The following is an 18,611-nucleotide window of genomic DNA, read 5'->3' as shown; positions in this document are numbered from 1 at the left end:
CCTCTGTGATACGCGGTTTGCATTCATTAGTGAAGATTTTCCCCCTTTTATAGTAATTTTAGGGTTTGTTGTAGTCAGTGTTTCTTATGGGTGGAGAATTAACTTCCTGAACAGTCCAAAGTGGTTTTTCTAGGTTTCCAAGTAAGGTAATAACCCATATGGGCAGCTCAGCCCTTCACCTCTCTGATGACTTGGAACCAGCATTTATGGAGAAACAGTATTCTCTCAGTGGTGGTTTGGGGGACAATACTGATGCTCATTTTAGCAGTTAACTCTGTCATATCTGGTTTTAATGCAGTATTTATTGAAATTTAGGGGACCTGAAATACATTCATACATATATACATAAAAATCTAGGTAACTACATGCCATATTAAGCGTCCTATGATTTTTAAATTTAGCATAAAAGTACTTTTATCAATTATTTCAGAATAAATGTTTCAAAGATATGGTACAATAAAATCTTATTAAGAGTTGACTATGAGGATATCTTCTGTATTACTGCTACACTAAATAAGAAACCCTAAACTTTACAAACAATTGGTGAGGCCTTTACTATATTCAGAATGCCTTTTGACTTAAGACTGAAAAAGTGTCAATTTTCCTATTATAAGGATAACAAAATACAAGTCATTGTTTTAATGCGACCATGTTCCTGAACACCTCTGGATGATGTCATGGAAATATATATAAATTTTGATTGACATAAAAATAATATTTTCACAAGATAGAACTCATTTTGATGTTGAAATTTTGTTAATGACCTGGTAATTTTTATAGGCAAAAATATTTTTCCAATGCTATTAAAACCATTGTCTAATGAGACTTCTTTCATAAAAGCGTATTTAAACTTGGAAAATAATTTGTCCACATTATCAGTAATATAGACATCTTCTAGTAGTAAAATAAGTTCATATTATTTATTTGGGTTTTCATGCATATGAAATCTAACAATGGAAAACCTTTTATAAATTCAAAAAATTGCTTTGTTTTTCATATTAAGGCACAACAGATGCAGACTGACATGGTGAAATGACACTTATAGTTCTATGAAGAATAGTTATAATTAATAATAAGGTATAGAACACTGTAGAAGTCAGAGTAACAGAATTGTATTTGAATCTGTCCAATTTAGATTTTAGACACAAATTGGGTTACTTGTCTATTATCTTCATGTGCTAAAGAGTTATGTGCTTCATGTGTTAAAGAGTGATTTTTTCATAGTTTATATAGAAAATATCATTTTCCTTCATTTAAAATGAAGAAGGAAATAATCATTTATATATGTATAACTTACACTCTATGGATCTTTTAAAGTAGCTAAAGCACAAAAGATAGGCTTCTTAATCTATTTTAAAACAAAATAGAGAATTATAGTAGGATTTCAACTGCTATTTTTAAGTGAAAAGATTTTACTACATATATGCTAATTAAAAATATGCCTCATCTAAAAAAAATTTGAGTTATGCATATCACTAAGGCTTAAAAAAATACTTCACACTAGTGATGTGTCACATATATTCTCTTCTGTAATGTTCATTAAATTTTTTTTTTATAAAATAGAATCGAGGCCTATAATGTCTTTTTGAGAGTTAGAACTGGTCAATGCAATAGATATATACATAATATATATTGTTTTCTGTTTTAAGAAGCTTGTTTAAGAAAAATTTAAAATTATTTTAAATGTAACAAGTTTAAAGATAATAAAAACCACCATTATTCTAATTACACGAACTCACTCTTTAGTTAGACAAAAACATCTATATTATAAATTCTGTAGAAGAGCTTGAGTATCAAAGTGCTGTTCTTCCCACTAATGCATTAATTTCATAGACCTCAAAGTCAGAATTCTAGTACAACTGAAATACTTGCAGTCATGCCTCAGGCTTTTTTTTTTTTTAATAGTTTTACTCTTTAATTAATATTTAAAAAACTTGAATTTATAATATGCCCCAAATTTCAACTAATATGTACTTATAGAAATTTATTTGAATCTAATTTTATCAAATAAATTGTTATAGAGTTAATATAAGTCAATTAGAAATTACTGTAAATATTAAATGCATTAATCAAAACTAATATCCATACATACCAAATATCTTTTAAAATAGTCAATTATCATCAAATGTAAATTCTCATACAGATTTAACTGCATTTGTGTTTTTTACTCCTCAATTTTTATTATGCTTATAAAACCTGTTCCTTTATAATTGGACATTTAATTTCAGTTAAAACACTTGGTAATGCTTTCTTTTAAAAAAAAATAAAACTCAGAAGTATTTTGACTGTGTATCCATTTATTGATACATATCAAACTCATAACTAGAAACTTTTATTAAATATGAACTGAAACTACTGGTTTACGATATATTTTATAGAGGACAGTATGGGTGTTTGTTAACTTGAAGATCAGTCACACATACCCTATATTTTGATATCTCAAGACACTTGGTTATTCCAATATTTATTAAGTACTTACTCTATGTCAAGCACTATTGTAGGTATTGCATTATTTTATATGTTTCAATGTTTCAACAATATAATATTTTGGTACATTTTATGAAATTCTGGTACCTTTGTGAAACTTATATATGCTCTTTTAGATTTTTCGGTCTTTTATAATTTAAATATTATCTTTCTCCCAAATATGGCTATTCTATTTTATAAAGGACACATCTATTTTTCCTTGAAATTATATAAATATTTTATTTTTTGAAGATAATTTATAGAGTCAACCCTTATTCCCCACCTCCCCAGCTTCCTTCAACCTTTGGCTCTTGGACAACAGAGGCTAAGGTAATACTAACCCACAAAAGGTCTTTAAAAAAAACAATTAAACAACGAGAAAAACTTTGTCAAAATGGGTTGAGTAGTATTCCAGTCCCTAAAGGTGAGAATGGATTCACCTTTGCCCACATCAAAGCGTCATTCAATGAGATAGTGGATTTCCCATCTTCAAGGAAAAATACAGGGCCCTGTACACAGAGTTGAGAGAGAAGATGGGATTATAAATGTGCAACATGCTTTAAACTTCCAGAAACAGACTCCCTTTAATTAAAAAAACAAAACAAAACAAACAAAAAAAAACACTGGCAGTATTCAGACCATGCTAATAGAAAATTTTAAAATATGAGAAAAATCAGATTTTTTAACCGCTCCAAATATAGAAAAAATTTTAAATATCTTAACACTATGCCCCCATGTCTTTCAAAATAAAATTTGGTTTTATAATCTGAATTCTTTGAATATAGTAGTGCTACCAACGACAAAGGTATTGCTACTCCATTAATTAATACTAAATTAACATTTTATAAAGGCATATATATGCCCAGCCCAGATTTAAATACACTTTACTATTTTACTCATATAGCCTACATCAATACAGCTGGGGAAATCATTTAAGCCAGAAGCTCTGAAACTGCTCTCAAGAATTGAAAAGTATATTGCTGTGTATGTGTATACATAATTTAAAATCATGTCAATCATATGATGTACTAGCATATTTACGATTCAGTTATATCAGGTACTTTGCATGTCAAGGGTGGTTCTGAAGAACCAAATGCAAAAACCTTTTAATCTATTTCTCCCAAGCTCTCAGAAAGAAAAAGGAAAGAAAAGCATTATTTCAAAAACATAAAATGAACTAAAAACTTATCTTCTTAATTATTTTCTAAAGTTACCAGATTTTTAATCACAATTTCAAATGATACAGCTTGTTGTTACTAAATCATGTCTAGATATTGGAAAACCCATCATATGAAGTGGACTGCTTCCTACTCAAAGATACTTGATATTTCACAGTTAAAACCAGAACATTAATTTTCTGTTGAGAGAGAAAGATCCTGAGAGGGAAGCACCCCATTTACATTAGTCCTAGCTGATAATTAGTAGGTCCTTTCCTATTGTAGGTTTGGGTGCAGAGAGGTGAGGCAGCATATCTGCAAAGTCATTTGGCTACTGTAGATGGAATGGGGAAAAAGAACCTGAAGAGGGGAAGAGAAACAGGAAGGTGCAGAGGAATACGAAGGAAGGACTAGGTAGGGCACAGGGAGGGCAGCGAGTAGCTGAAGATACATTCTAAAAATTGAATGATGTTTTTTGCTCTTAATTATAAGTTATTGAATTTACTGCTTTGATTCTTTATCTCTGAACATAAGTGGATAAAAAAGCATGCACACAACTAAGTGTCCTGTTTTTTGGACTATATTCGCATATTCTGAAGACGTAATTAGTTGATAGTCTCAAGTCAAGCTATGGTGAGGGTTTACGTAAGCAGCAAGCTATTTAATTTACTTCAAGTGGTTATCCCCAAAAATAGCTGTCCCCATTGGCCTGGCATATCAGTATTAGAGATGTAATCAGTCACATTCCACTAGAAACAGAAGAATCCACTGTGTAAAATGTGAACATTTTTCTGGGAAGTGGTGTTCTTTCAGTCCAGACTGGAGCTTCAATCTGCAGTCTATGTGGACTCAGCTTGTTTGCTCCGTGTGGACACCTCCACCTGGCCTAGCTCTGAGACCACGAAGACGTCTCCACTTTCCCCAGGAGTGGGGCACTGGGAGGTATCATTCCCCATCATTACCTTTGACTGTACACTAGGGACCTTCCTTAGGGATTAGCCCTCCCTCGTGATCGATCCCAATAATTTGTAATTGCTGAAAAATTCAGTAAGTCAATGTAACAACATGTATATCAATAATATACATATGCCAGTTCTTAATTTTTTTGTGTTTATAAAATACAAATGGAGACTACAAAGTTAATTTTAATCTATTGCAATATAATAATTTATAACTGTGTTGACTGTTGCTTTGTCCTCCCCTATTTAATTTCCCTAAGGATATGATCTACATGTATTTTTAACATTTGTTACTAAGTATACCTGTTACATGAATTGCTTTCATGATAATAATACCAAGACCATCTCTCTGAATTTATTTTAAGGACAGAGAGACCATTTATACTAACTATAGAGCATTAAGGGCGATATTTTCTCACTAGGCAAGAGTCCTCTCTATAGGTACATACTTTTATTCAGGTTATGCTTATTTTAAGACCATATTTTTAAAAATAATGAAACAAGTGAAAACAATGGAAATGAACAATTTATGCCTTACATTAGGCTATACCTGGATTTTTAATCCCGTAAGACAAGAGATGTGGATGTCAGAATGACTGGGCAGGCTTGATCCAGTCACGTAATCTGGTCCAACAATCCCTCCCAGCGGTTCTTGCTGTAGTCTCTCTAGTAAAGTTGCATAAACCATCTTTTGTGACTCAGAAGGGGGCGTATATGCAGACTCTTCTGATGATCTATATTTTCAACAGATATTACATTTTCATTTTTGCAGAACTAAAGAATTATTAAGGTTTAAATCAGAAATCCTCAGTCCCTGAGGATTATTTAGTCCCTATTTAGAAATGATGGCAACTTAGACTTAATTTATAGTAAAATGAAGGACTTTAAAAAGGCAGAAAAGAACAGGATTGTAAATTATTATTGAATCTATGCTAAGCAAACCAAGATGCATTATTTGGCTAAGATTAATAGTGAGCCAATCCACATTTTCAACAAGTTTTCCTATAATATTAACTACTACTTCCACATTCCAATTTTCACATCATCTTCACTCACCGGCTGACGGATTGCGTGCAAGCTCTCCACGCATCCAACTCCTCAGAAAGGTGCTCAATTTTTAAAGGCACTGACACCACCCGATGTTTTAATAGCTGGCTGAAACATGTGAAAAAGAAATTAACATCGGACATCCAAGACTACAATATCAAAAAAGCAAATGAGCTTTAAATAACTGCAATTTCAGATTTAACAACTACTGTTCAAAAACACATGTGTATACATGAATGTGTGTGTGTGTGTGTGCGTGCGCGCATGCACGCATGCACGCTTACTTGTAAATCTGGCCTTCAAGTTCCCTGAAGTCAAAGATGTTCAGTAAATATCAGCTGGATGACGGTCTGAGCGAGCAGACCAATGAATGAACTGCAAGGGGGGTGTTGGTGGGAATGGGTTAAATAGGAGATGGGGATGAAGGAGTGCACTTGTCATGATGAGCACGGGGTGATGTATGGAGATGCTGAATCATTACATTGTACACGACACTAATATTACACTGAATGTTAACTGGAATTTAAATAGAAACTTAAAAAAATAAATTGGAAAACTAGCAAATAAGTAAATAAACAAACAAATGGAGGAACAAGCGAATGGTGGTAAATGGACAGACGAGCCAAGCAACAGTGTTTAATAGCCCCACATGACTACTGTATGGTACGACGCAGGGCTGAATTAGACATGAGTATTGGAGGAATAAGAGATTAAGTGAGAACACAGCAAGAGAAGGATGTCAACTAGTGCAAAGGAACGGAAATGCTGACTTCAGTTCTTTAAAGACAGAGATGTGTGAGAAAAAGCAGTAAAACAGTGACACCAGTGATCCATCACATCTGTGTAGAGAAAACTGGAAGAGATAATTAGTATTAATTAGGAAGCTTTAGATAAAGAATAACCAGTCCTAGTTTCTATAATAAGTTACAAACTCAGTGTTTTCCAAGGAACTAGTTAGCTGAAATTTAAAAGTAAAAGCTGTTTGGGAGATAGAAATAGAACGTAAGACCTTAGAGATGAAGTAAGGGTTAAGTAAACCGTTCTGTAGCGTACATTTTATGATGACTCCTGCTAACTGTCATCTGTTGGGCCACAATAACACTTGGTGAGGAAAAAGGTATAAATCTCCCCCTACACACACACACACACACACACACACACACACACACACACACACACACACACACAGGTCTAACACCGTAGTAATATTAACTGAAATCGGCTAGTGGCTTATCATTTTCTTTTACCCCAAATCACTGAACTTAAAATTTTGATTGACAACGTGGCTAGCTCCAAAATGAATTCCTTAAACACCCTGGCTTCCCTGTCTACAAATGTGCACTTGATAGGACTTTATCTGTCCAGTAGTTAAAGATGATCTACTATATATAAAGCAGTGACAAAAAGTGAGGAGGAGATCCAAGGTAAATAGGTGGAGGGGACACTGAGACTATCAGGGACAGCCTCCATATGTACGGGACCACGAGTAATTCAGTTTGGCCGGAGTGGGGAACAGAGAAGGCCACAATAGGACACATGGTCAGAATCCTATTTTTGCAGACCTTTGACGTAAGACTAAGGATCTGGAAGCTCTGTGATGGACAGTGGGGAGTCCGGAGGGCACCGAGGAAGGGGGGTGCTTCTGGGGAGGCGGATGCCACAGCAGGAAGGGGATGCAGCGGGAGAAGAACAGAGATGCAGAGGTCCGGTGACCAGATGCAGCGCTACAGCAGGAGGGAGTTAATGCAGACCCTAACTATGGTGGTCAGAGAAAACAATCAGGACCTGATCATGCACTTCTGGGCAAGAGAAACACAATGACACGATCAAAAGAAAGAGAGAACACAGGAGAAGCAGCAGATTTGAGGAGGAAGAGGATTTTCACGTTGAGCACACAGAGTTGAGGCCAGCCTGTGAACCACAGAAACAATGCGTGACTATAAAAACCACCACGGAGGTGACGGGTGGAGCCCCAGAAATGGGGAGGTTTCTAAGGGCAGAGAACTGAGGGGGAAAAGGGGTGGAGGGAGAGCCGGAGAGCGAGCTGGGAAGCCGAGGAAGGGAGGAAGAAGAGGGCCGAAGAGAAAAGCCCTGGGGGCTCAGCATGAGGGGCGAGGGCATCAGCATGAGCACAAGACAGCAGACACCATAAACCAGGCAAGTAAGTTCCTTCCAACCTTCTCGGTTTCTCCTTCTAAACTAGCATGTTTAGATACATTCTCCCAAGTCTCTCCCGCCTTATATGGAAAAGCCTCCTTTTAGTTCTGATATGATTTCAAGGGACCATTTTCTCTCTCCTTTCATTACCCAAGTCATATATAAATGGAACATATTTGATTAAGTAATAGTTTCATTCCATGTGGTACATGCTATTGCTCCCATAAGATATTGTAATATTGTTAAACGTTGCCTTCAAATCTGGGTCTGCTGCTGCACAGAAACTGACTTTTCCTTTAGTTTCCGGGCAGTGTCACTCCGCACTGTCCCTCAGCCTGCTCCAGGTGGCAGCCCACACCGACAGGGACTGTCATCGAGACAGGGAAGGGAAAGGAGGGGGGAGGAAGCTTTCTCTCAGAAAGTCTGCCCCGCGTGAAGGGCACTCAGAAAAACTGCTTTTACCCACAGACTCTCAGTATTTTTAGGAGTCAGCCACTCTGCCGTGTAGCAAACTAGTCAACTTGGAAATGATGTTTTGCAAAGGTGCTGTGGATTTTCTTTTTGACTGTAACTAGTTTTAAGCACAATGGCTGAAGCTAGCAAGCTGATAGAAAATAGAGGGGTTTGGGAGAACGGTCAGGCATGACTCTGAAGTAGTGAGTTACCCGCTGTCCACAAATCCTCTTTGCCTTTTCCTACCCTAGAGATCGGAAAGCTAAAATACGCAGTTTCTCTGCTTCTTCTAAAAACAGGGTTCCACAGTTCTGGCTGAAGGGATGCAGGCATATAACCCAAGGGGGCCTCTCCTTCCCGAGTCAGATGCCTCATGCTTTGGGGTCCCTGTCACCCTTCTCTGCTTCCTGCTTAGAATGCAGACCCTGTCACCCTGGGTTCCTCAAGCAAGTGGAAGGAAGCCAAGGAGGTCAGTGTCAAAAGAAGGGAAGAATTCAGGTCCCGGATGGACTCCGTGCACAGCTCTAACAGCCCTGGAACGCCGACCAGGTGTCTTGACATAAGACCAAGAAACCCCATGTGTTTAAGCTAGAATTAGGATTTCTATTATTTATATCCTAATTCACTTCTAATTCATATAGTTTATCACTGCTTTATTATGAAGTATAGGCTGAATGAATCAATGGATGCATACAATATGTATTTGGTGCCTTCTAGGATACACTTAGAGACTATCTTAGTGAAAGGAATTTCTCAAATTTCATAACAGAAGAGAAATCGGTTTTACCTTGTGTACTCATAAAGTGCTGGAACAATACTTTGGTACTGTCTTCTGATAGCCAATAATGCACCAATATAACCACATAATATGAGCAATTCATTTCGAGCTCTAAAAGAGAACATATTTATTTTTTTAATTCCATAACTTGAGGTCTAGAACATTACTCACACATGTAGTTACTGTACTTGTATCTCTATATTTTGATGAGTGACATAGCAAAATATGTTTAGAAAATTTTCCAAATTGAAGATGTTTTACTCGTAAGTTAACTCCTATTCACATATTTATGCTATACCACAAATAATGTTTAACTCTTGCCTTCTTGTTTTTCTCTATTCCTTGACTGTTTCTTCATGTAAATTTTTCTCTAAGTAACTCATTAAGCCCAATCTAGGAATTCTTGGCATATTGTATAGACTCTAGGAAAGGACAGAGCATACCCACTCCACTTCCTGCTAGGGAAACTTTTCCAGGCTGTGGCATCATCTTTTCCACACACACCATTAAAGCAAAAACAGCCCAAAGCCTCCATTACAAACTACACACAGTGTCTGGGGACTTTTCATTCTATGGACAACATTGTCCTTAAATTATACTTGAATGCAGGGATGGTGTCTATTTTTCACTTTCTAGCACCGTCACTTTTTTCCCCAGCCTCGTTTGCTTTTTTGCACACAGTGGCTATTTAATAGATACAACCACTAGCTTCTTGAGGACTAAGACTACCCCAAAGCTTTGAATTAGCCCTGTTTGAGCCAGGTAGGGGAGGGGGGAGAGAGAGAGAGAGAGAGAGAGAGAGAGAGAGAGAGAGAGAGTGTGTGTGTGTTGGTGTGTGTGCGTGCGTACATGCATGTGTGTACAAACACATATATAAACATACACACTCTGGGTATTAGTAAACAGGACCACTAAGACTATTTCTGTTTCAAATTGACCTCTGTATTTTTTCTTAAGAATAGTAAATAAAGGGGCACCTAGGTAGCTCAGTAGGTTAAGCGTCCAACTCTTGGTTTCGGCTCAAGTCATGATCTCAGGGTCATGAGATTGAGCCTCAAGTTGGGCTCTGAGCTCAGCCCGCAGTCTGCTTGAGATTCTCTCTCTCCCTCTTCCTCTCCCCCTCTCCACTCTCTCCCTCTAAAATAAATCAATCAATCTTTAAAACAAAGAATAGCAAATAAAAACGTAATTTTTCTACAAGGGCATCTACCTGTCCAAGATGATCTTATTTCATGATCTGAACACTAAAAACAATATAACCATTTTAAAACATCACATAGGTTCAGTTATATATTTTGAAGAAAAAGTACTCACTTAGTACATGTATGCAAGACTAATATTTCAGTACGAATATAACTCAACAGGTCAAGAACAGGATAAATGGTATCCAATGTCCAATTTGAACTAGTGATGTATTCTGGCAAAATAAAACAAAATAAGAGATTCTCTCTAAGTATTAAAACATGTTCATCCAATTTTTAACTTATGTAATTCTCTTCTGGTCAATCCCAACTACCTCCTTATTTTCTAGGTCACAAGTATTTTCATATTTACCCTCTCTCAAGTTCCCATACCATACAGTACAATCACCAATCTCTTTATTTTTTATATTTAGTCCAGTGATGGGTATTAAGGAGGGCATGTATTGCATGGAGCACTGGGTGTTATACGCAAACAATGAATCGTGGATCACTACACATCAAAAACTAATGATGTACTGTATGTTGACTAACATAATAAAAAAAAATTAGGATGGCCAGTGCTTGATTTTAAGGTTGCTTATCAATATTAATGAAAAGATCAAATAAATGAGATTTTAGATTATACTACCAAATAAAAACTTACCTTTAATGTAATCAATACCAATAGGAAGGGCTTTTTCAGGTTCCTGACTTAACAAATAATACTTCACAGTTTCAAATATATTACCATCTGCCTGGGCTGTCTCCGCTAACTGCATACATTCCTCTACCGTGGGTAGCTTGCACTGAAAAGTAATTGGTTTTGATGACGTTACTAAAATTTACAGGGATAAAAGCAGCAGTATAAGTACTAAACATTTCCAATACGTCTAGTATGTTTTTCTTTATACTAAATCGCTCAAAATATATATAAATGAAATAATTTGTATTAAAAGCAAACATTTATGAAAATATCCTTAGGATCTAATAATAAATAGGGTATTACCTAATGAGTTAAAAGTTTTTCATCACATAAATACCTAATAAAAGAGGTAGAACGAAATTGTCCTGACTGTGATATCGGAATTAGTATCCATGCATGTAATTCAGAAAAGAACTGCTGAGATTTGTTATTTCAAGATATACGGATTGATGCCAGAAAGGACATTAAATGTGGAAAACATCAACGATACACCCTTCCACGGCCTCTACACTCTGGAATTTAATTTCACTTGGCCTTTGAGACAAAGCCACGTCATTTCAAGCAGGAAGGCAAAACATGTACAAGCCCTCAAAGTTTTTAGCTCTGACATTCTGAAATGCCACAAAATGGAGATTTTGAGCCTATGAGATTTCGTCACTGTAAAATACAAAGCAATACTCCCTATTTTTTCCAAATATTTTTTTTTTCCTGTTCAGAGTCTGCTCCTCTGTAAGTTCTTCTGCTTCCATAATGTAGGCATGAATTAAGGTATCGTTTATATCCAAATCTGATGTGTTCACGATGTTTGAAGTGGAAGTGTTAAGTTTGCTGGTTTGTTTCTAAGCAACACCTATAAATAGTTGAATGCTTCGGTTCGCTGGTCTTCGGCAACCGTGGAGAAGGTGCTCCCAGTGCAGAGAGGATTCTGTGTTGTGACTCCACATGCCGCAGTTCAATCTCGAAAGGCCGTCTGTCTGCTCGCCTTTGAGATTCGTCACTCTCTTCCCTTCGTACTTTCCCTTTACGTCCCCTCAGGTCACTAAGATGGTTTATTCGACCTATTTATTAATGCATTTATTCAAGAGTTTCATAACTTCTGTGGTTTAAAGTGGGTGGGGGGAAGGGAGAAGTAGGTGATAGGGACTAAGGAGTGCTCTTGTGGGGTGATGTATGGAAGTGATGAATCCCTGTGTTGTACACCTGAGACTAATAAAACACTGGATGTTAACTACCCGGAAGTTAAATAAAAACATAAAAAATAAATAAAAATTTGGTAAACTGAACATTTTAGATTCCTCAATCTCTCTCTCTTAAAAAATTACAACAAACTAAATTAAAAGAGCTTTCATACATATAACATTTCACATTGCTTCCCATCTTCATTTACTAAATGCCAGTTACTTACTGAGCAACTACTATGTGGTAGGTACTCTGCCTGGCTAGATAAAATAAAGTTTCTTCACTTTGATATATGCTCAAAAAGTAAAGGAAATACAAAAATGGTTTCTGTTGAAATTTTATTCTCAAATAAAATATAAGAAGAGTAAGATGATCATTCCTGTCATTTCTGTCCTACCTTAAAATTCCAAGTTATATAAATTAATATAATATTTGAAAATATAATTTTAGCATTACTTGTGAAGTTGTCCAGAGGTAGTAACGCCTTTACACACACTGACTAGTCTGTCTAAAGAGTTATTAATGAAGTCTGACCAGAAAGTCTGATGACATCCTTTTAGAACATGTGATGAAAAGACTATGTAAATGCCATCCTACCACGTCATTACCAGGGTGTAAACACAGACAGATATTTTGCCTCTCTAAGCCCTAATATTAGCGCCTGCTGTTCTCACCTCAGAAGGTATGTGGGTTACACTTAAAGCATTAGGCAGGGTGCCTGGGTGGCTCCGTGGGTTACGTGGCGGACTTCGGCTCGGGTCCTTGGTCTCAGGGTCCTGGGACTGAGCCTGGCACAGGGCTCTGCACTCAGCGGGGAGCCGACTTCGCCCTCTCTCTGGCCCTCCCCCTCTCCCTCTTCTTCCCCTGCTCCCGCTCTCTCTCTCATATCAATGAATAGAACTTAAAAAAGGGCACTATGTGGCAAATGTACAGTTCCTACTTCCTTTCCTATTTTAATTTCAACATGGAAATTGCTTTTATTTGTCATGTTTGTAAAAGCAAGTGCGGCTCATTTAAAAAACAATTCACAGAATACAAAGTGTAAAAAGAAGTTAAATCACCCAAAATCTAAGAACCCCCTGGTCACTGTGCACATTTATCCTTTCACAAGTATTTCCCCTGGTATCACACACTCAGTCGCTCACACACACACTCACACATACGCTCACATGCACCTGCTCACACACGCTCACACACCCACCTACCCACCCACTCTCACACACACACATATGCTCACACACACACAGTCACACATACGCTCACACACACATGCTCACACCCAGTCACACATACGCTCACACACATGCTCACTCACTCACGCTCACACACACATACGCTCACACTCACACACACACACACTCACGCATACTCCTGGTCTATTTGTACTATCATAATACTTAGTAAGTATCCATTGATGGATATCCCCATTCCCACTCAGCCCCTGGGGAGAAATCAAGGGTCATGTAAATGAAACAAAACATTGTTTTTTGGAGTTAAAGATAAGAAAATGTTTTATTATATCTTACATTTTTCTTTTTTTCTTAATTTTTTATTGTTATGTTAATAAATACGCTATAAATAACAAATATGTACACAGTTATTTTCAAAATGAAAATCACATGGCATGTGCATATTTCATATTCTGCTTTTTTATATAACTGTTTTACAGCCATCTACCAATGTCAATAAAAACAGAGCTTCATGATCTTTTTAATGGATTAAAAGCACTGAAATACAGAAATGTACTGCAATTTACATAAACAATCTTCCGATTATTGAATGTTTTGGTTGTTTTTATATATGATCTTGGTACGTAAATTCCTATATTCCTCAAAGGAATAATTCTTTAAGGTGCTTTAGAGTAATGCATGTGAATTTCATTATACCTCATTAACTCTTTTAAGGATCCTAAGTTGCCTATTTTTAGAAAGTTAGCATACATGTTCTTTACAATGCAGAGTGGCAGAGTGGGCAGGGCTTGGGATGTGGAGGCAGACATGCTGAAGCTGAAATTCACCCTCCACCTTTAACTGAGGGCAGTTCCTTACCTTCTCTGAGCTCACTTTCTCTGTAAAATACGAACAATATTCCCTGCTTTTCAGGGTTTCATGAGAGTTGAGTAAAACGCAAATCTATGTGAAAATCTAGAACTATTCCAAGCATATAGTAGAAGCTCAACAAATGTCGCGTATTGTTATCATTTCTGTTATATTTATAAAAGGGTGGGAAAGGGATATGTTTGTTTCTCTGCCTGAATCTCTAGGTGCCCGAACCTAAAATTAGTTAAATCACAGCACTGCATTCCAAACTGGAGTATGTAATATCCTTCGCGTACCTTTTCATGAAGATCATTTATCTCTTCAGTACACCCTGGGTAGAAAGCACAGAGTTTAACTAACTGCAGTTCATTATCAGGAATCATCAGGAGAAGATCAGCTGCCAGGTTCCTATGCACATAACAAAAGGGGAAACTTCAATTTAGGAAAAAAATCTAAAAATAACATTTAGAACTATTTCAAAGGAAGAAAACTCTACCACCTCCCTCGATTTTCTACTTATATAAACAGTACTAATTTCCTACCTAATTATGAAAGTCTTCTAAATGTAGATCACAGAAACCGAAGAGCATGAAGGATAAATGGATTATGAAATTTCTATAATCTTTTAAAAATCTAAATCAATCTTTATATATTTGCAATTAATTTTGTTATTACAGAATAATTCTCTAACCAAACTAAGTAGTATTAGATATATTCCTTGGAGTGAATTATAAAGCAAACTTTGTGAAAACTAATTCTCATCAGCTTTAGTTATGCTAGCCAGCCGCGGCTGGATTAGCCAGCTCCTTAAAACCAACAGAATACTTAGATGTTTTAAGTTTAGAATTTTGGATTTTCTGCATCTCTCCTAAACTTTAGGTGGAAATCAAAGATAGAAATGCAATTTTCTGATTTACTTTTTAAAGATTCAATAAATGGAATAAATCACTTAAAAAATAAGGTATTTTAAAGTGTTGTATGGACTTAACAGCTTTATGTTAAAAATATTTTGTATACTGCTTTTTAAAAAATCACTAGGTAGAGTTTTTGGTTGCATACATCATAACTGAGAAAACACTAATTTTGAATGGTTCAGGAAGTTATTCTATTTTCAAGAAACTGATATATGACACATTCAGCATAACTTGAGAATAGACAATATTTCAAATGTGAATTTCTGAAGGGCAGAATTCTGAGAGTAAAATCCTCCCTCATCTTCATTGTGAAGCCTTCAGTAAAATGTACGTTGGTCATTTACGTGAATAATTATTTTAAAAACATTAAGAGATATTTAATCAAGAATATCATGGGCATAGAACAGGAATAGAGACAACTTGTGTGTGTCAAATAGTCTATCATCACAGAGCAGGTAAATGTTTGAGTGTTTTTACAAGTCTCAAATTAGGGTAATTCATCTGTTCTTGCTAAAAGGTTTAAATAACTATATTCTGATACCAACATTTAATAGCAGTATTCAATTATGTCCGTGAGAATATAGAAATTACCATTTGCTTTTATAGTGCATAAAATAGCTGTGCTAAAATTCTATTCAAACTTCTATAAACTACAGACAAAAACCTGACTTTCTCACTGTAGAATTATATCCTGATATACTGAAATTTACAACAATGCTAGCTAATTTTATTCACTCTTTAGTGTAATTTACTATTTATTGAAAATTCAGTTCACCAATTGGGGGAAATGTATATATTTGTAATGATACAAACCTAAACTAAAATCTTAAATTTTGCTACCAGAACAGGCATTTTTCACTTGCTTAGCTATTAACTATCATTTGGAGTGTAGAAAGTCACAGTTTGTTCATTACACAAGTTTTAAGTATAAAATCAGGAGTGATTTTGTATCTAGGCTACAGGAACAGTTCTTACGACTTTGTAGTTAGGTTTTATATGTTACAAATTCTATATATGAACTAGCATTCTGTAAAACAATGAAGCAAGAACAGGTAATGATCTTAAAATAGAGTTAACATTCTAAAACTAAAATAAAACAAGAGTTTTTTAATTAAATGTTTTTACAAAACTAGATAATACCTGTATCCAACAGATGGAAAGCTAAAAAGAAAAGGATTTTAAATACGAATACCGTGGATAATATGCAACGAGAACCAAGAAGCCACTCGGCCTACTTGTGCTCTCTCTCTGTCAAATAAATAAATAAAATCTTTAAAAAAAAAAAGAGAGAGAGAACCAAGAAGAAGGAAGCTTTTACCAGTAAATGTTATGAACATTCTCTCGAAATTATGCAGCTATCTATTTTTACCTAAATTTCTGGAGCTCTATGAATAACCCAGAGAATTACAGATTCCGCCTGGAAATAAACCTGATCGGCACCACATATTTCAGAATTTGAACTTTATCCTAGTTTGTGGTACATGTATCTATGGATATATAAAGGAAACTTCTTGGGGCAGTTACAAGGAAATGGAAGTCTGTTTTATATGAAAAGCAACTAAGACATATAGTCGGTTGAAAGATTTTTAGACTTCAATTAAATTTAATTTCTATTTCTGTTTTGCTACTTTTTACCCTCAACTAAAAAAAAAACTAATCAAATTTTATTTAGATTAGATGATGACTTTTAGCATGGAGTTGGTCACCTTTGTGAATATAAATCTGAGTTAAACCTCATGCTTTGGGATGGGTCCAAGGCAAGTAGGTAACTGACTGCCATCCTTCCCAACAGAAGGAAAACTGGGTGCTAAGGATGGTGGGCATTTAAGACATTTCAGTCTAAGGCTGATATTGGGGGGGGCCACTACATTTGGGTTGGGGGAGGGAGCTCTTTTAAATTTTTTATTGTTATGTTAATCACCATACATTACATAGTTTTGGATGTAGTGTTCCATGATTCATTGTTTGTGCATAACACCCAGTGCTCCATGCAGAACGTGCCCTCTTTAATACCCATCACCAGGCTAACCCATCTTCCCACCCCCCTCCCCTCTAGAGCCTTGTTTGTTTTTCAGAGTCCATCGTCTCTCATGGTTCATCTCCCCCTCCGATATGCCCCCCTTCATTCTTCCCCTCCTGCTATCTTCTTCTTTTTTTTTTCTTAACATATATTGCATTATTTGTTTCAGAAGGACAGATCTGTGATTCAACAGTCTTGCACAATTCACAGCGCTCACCATAGCACATACCCTCCCCAGTGTCTATCACCCAGCCACTCCATCCCTCCCACCCCACCACCATTCCAGCAACCCTCAGTTTGTTTCCTGAGATTAAGAATTCCTCATATCAGTGAGGTCATATGATACATGTCTTTCTCTGATTGACTTATTCCGCTCAGCATAACACCCTCCAGTTCCATCTACATCGTTGCAAATGGCAAGATTTCATTCCTTTTGATGGCTGCATAATATTCCATTGCGTGTGTGTGTGTGTGTGTGTGTGTGTGTGTGTGTGTGTGTGTGTGTCTGTGTGTGTGTATACCACATCTTCTTTATCCATTCATCTGTCGATGGACATCTTGGCTCTTTCCACAGTTTGGCTATTGTGGACACTGCTGCTATAAACATCGGGGTGCACATACCCCTTCGGATCCCTACATTTGTATCTTTATGGTAAATACCCAGTAGTGCAATTGCTGGATCATAGGGTAGCTCTATTTTCAACTGTTTGAGGAATCTCCATACTGTTTTCCAGAATGGCTGCACCAGCTTGCATTCCCACCAACAGCGTAGGAGGGTTCCCCTTTCTCCACATCTCCGCCAAAATCTGTGGTTTCCTGACTTGTTAATTTTAGCCATTCTGACTGGTGTGAGGTGGTATCTCACTGAGGTTTTGATTTGGATCTCCCTGATGCCGAGTGATGTTGAGCACTTGTTCATGTGTCTGTTGGCCATTTGGACGTCTTCTTTGGAAAAATGTCTGTTCATGTCTTCTGCCCATTTCTTGATTGGATCATTTGTTCTTTGGGTGTTGAGTTTAAGAAGTTCTTTATAGATTTTGGATACTAGCCCTTTATCTGATATGTCATTCGCAAATATGTTCTCCCATTCTGTCGGGTGTCTTTTGGTTTTGTGGACTGTTTCTTTTGCTGTGCAAAAGCCTTTTACCTTGATGAAATCCCAATAGTTCATTTTGCCCTTGCTTGTGGGGAGGGAGCTCTTATCATAAGATATGGTAAAAAATTATAAAACCCCTGAGATTCCTGATTCACTGTGAAGCCCCCAGATCCAGAAAGAAAAGGAAAATGGGAAGTGTTGCTCTTTTGCTGACTTAGCCACAGATTAAGGAGGTGGGATAGCATGATAGCTGACCCAGAGACTGGATGCTTATGTTGCCCCCCAAAGTCCTATATCGAAACCTAATCCCCAATATAATGGCATTTAGAAGTGGGACCTTTGGGAGGTGATTAGGTCCTGAGGGCTGAGCCCTCATGAATGGGATTAGTGCCCTCAGAAACTAGCTAGCTCCTTCCACAAGTGAGCAGAGCAAGAAGATGGCCAGTGATGACCCAGGAAGCC

The 18,611-nt window shown here is 36.6% G+C and overlaps 1 protein-coding gene across 3 annotated transcripts in view; it reads right to left on the bottom strand.

Annotated features, from left to right (window-relative positions):
• Positions 1-2,709: 2,709 nt before the first annotated feature.
• The window catches only part of WDR17 (WD repeat domain 17), a 70,235-nt gene continuing 54,333 nt past the window's right edge, over positions 2,710-18,611 (bottom strand). For 2 of the 3 annotated variants that reach the window (XM_028099773.2, XM_088021363.1), the window contains 7 exons: positions 14,416-14,527; positions 10,863-11,004; positions 10,332-10,434; positions 9,027-9,128; positions 5,639-5,737; positions 5,133-5,316; positions 2,710-2,975 (listed from right to left, as the gene is read on the bottom strand). In XM_028099773.2, the coding sequence (XP_027955574.2) occupies positions 2,856-2,975; positions 5,133-5,316; positions 5,639-5,737; positions 9,027-9,128; positions 10,332-10,434; positions 10,863-11,004; positions 14,416-14,527 (862 nt within the window). In that variant the 3' untranslated portion in view covers positions 2,710-2,855. Of the gene's footprint in view, positions 2,976-5,132; positions 5,317-5,638; positions 5,738-9,026; positions 9,129-10,331; positions 10,435-10,862; positions 11,005-14,415; positions 14,528-18,611 lie in introns of those variants that run through there. The other variant, XM_088021364.1, reaches the window with a different exon arrangement.

Source organism: Eumetopias jubatus, unplaced genomic scaffold, assembly GCF_037043125.1.
Source record: "Eumetopias jubatus isolate StellerSeaLion01/CBP00866 unplaced genomic scaffold, mEumJub1_p1.0 scaffold_2, whole genome shotgun sequence".
NCBI classification, from domain to species: domain Eukaryota; kingdom Metazoa; phylum Chordata; class Mammalia; order Carnivora; family Otariidae; genus Eumetopias; species Eumetopias jubatus.
This window is presented reverse-complemented; position numbering and strand designations above follow the sequence as displayed.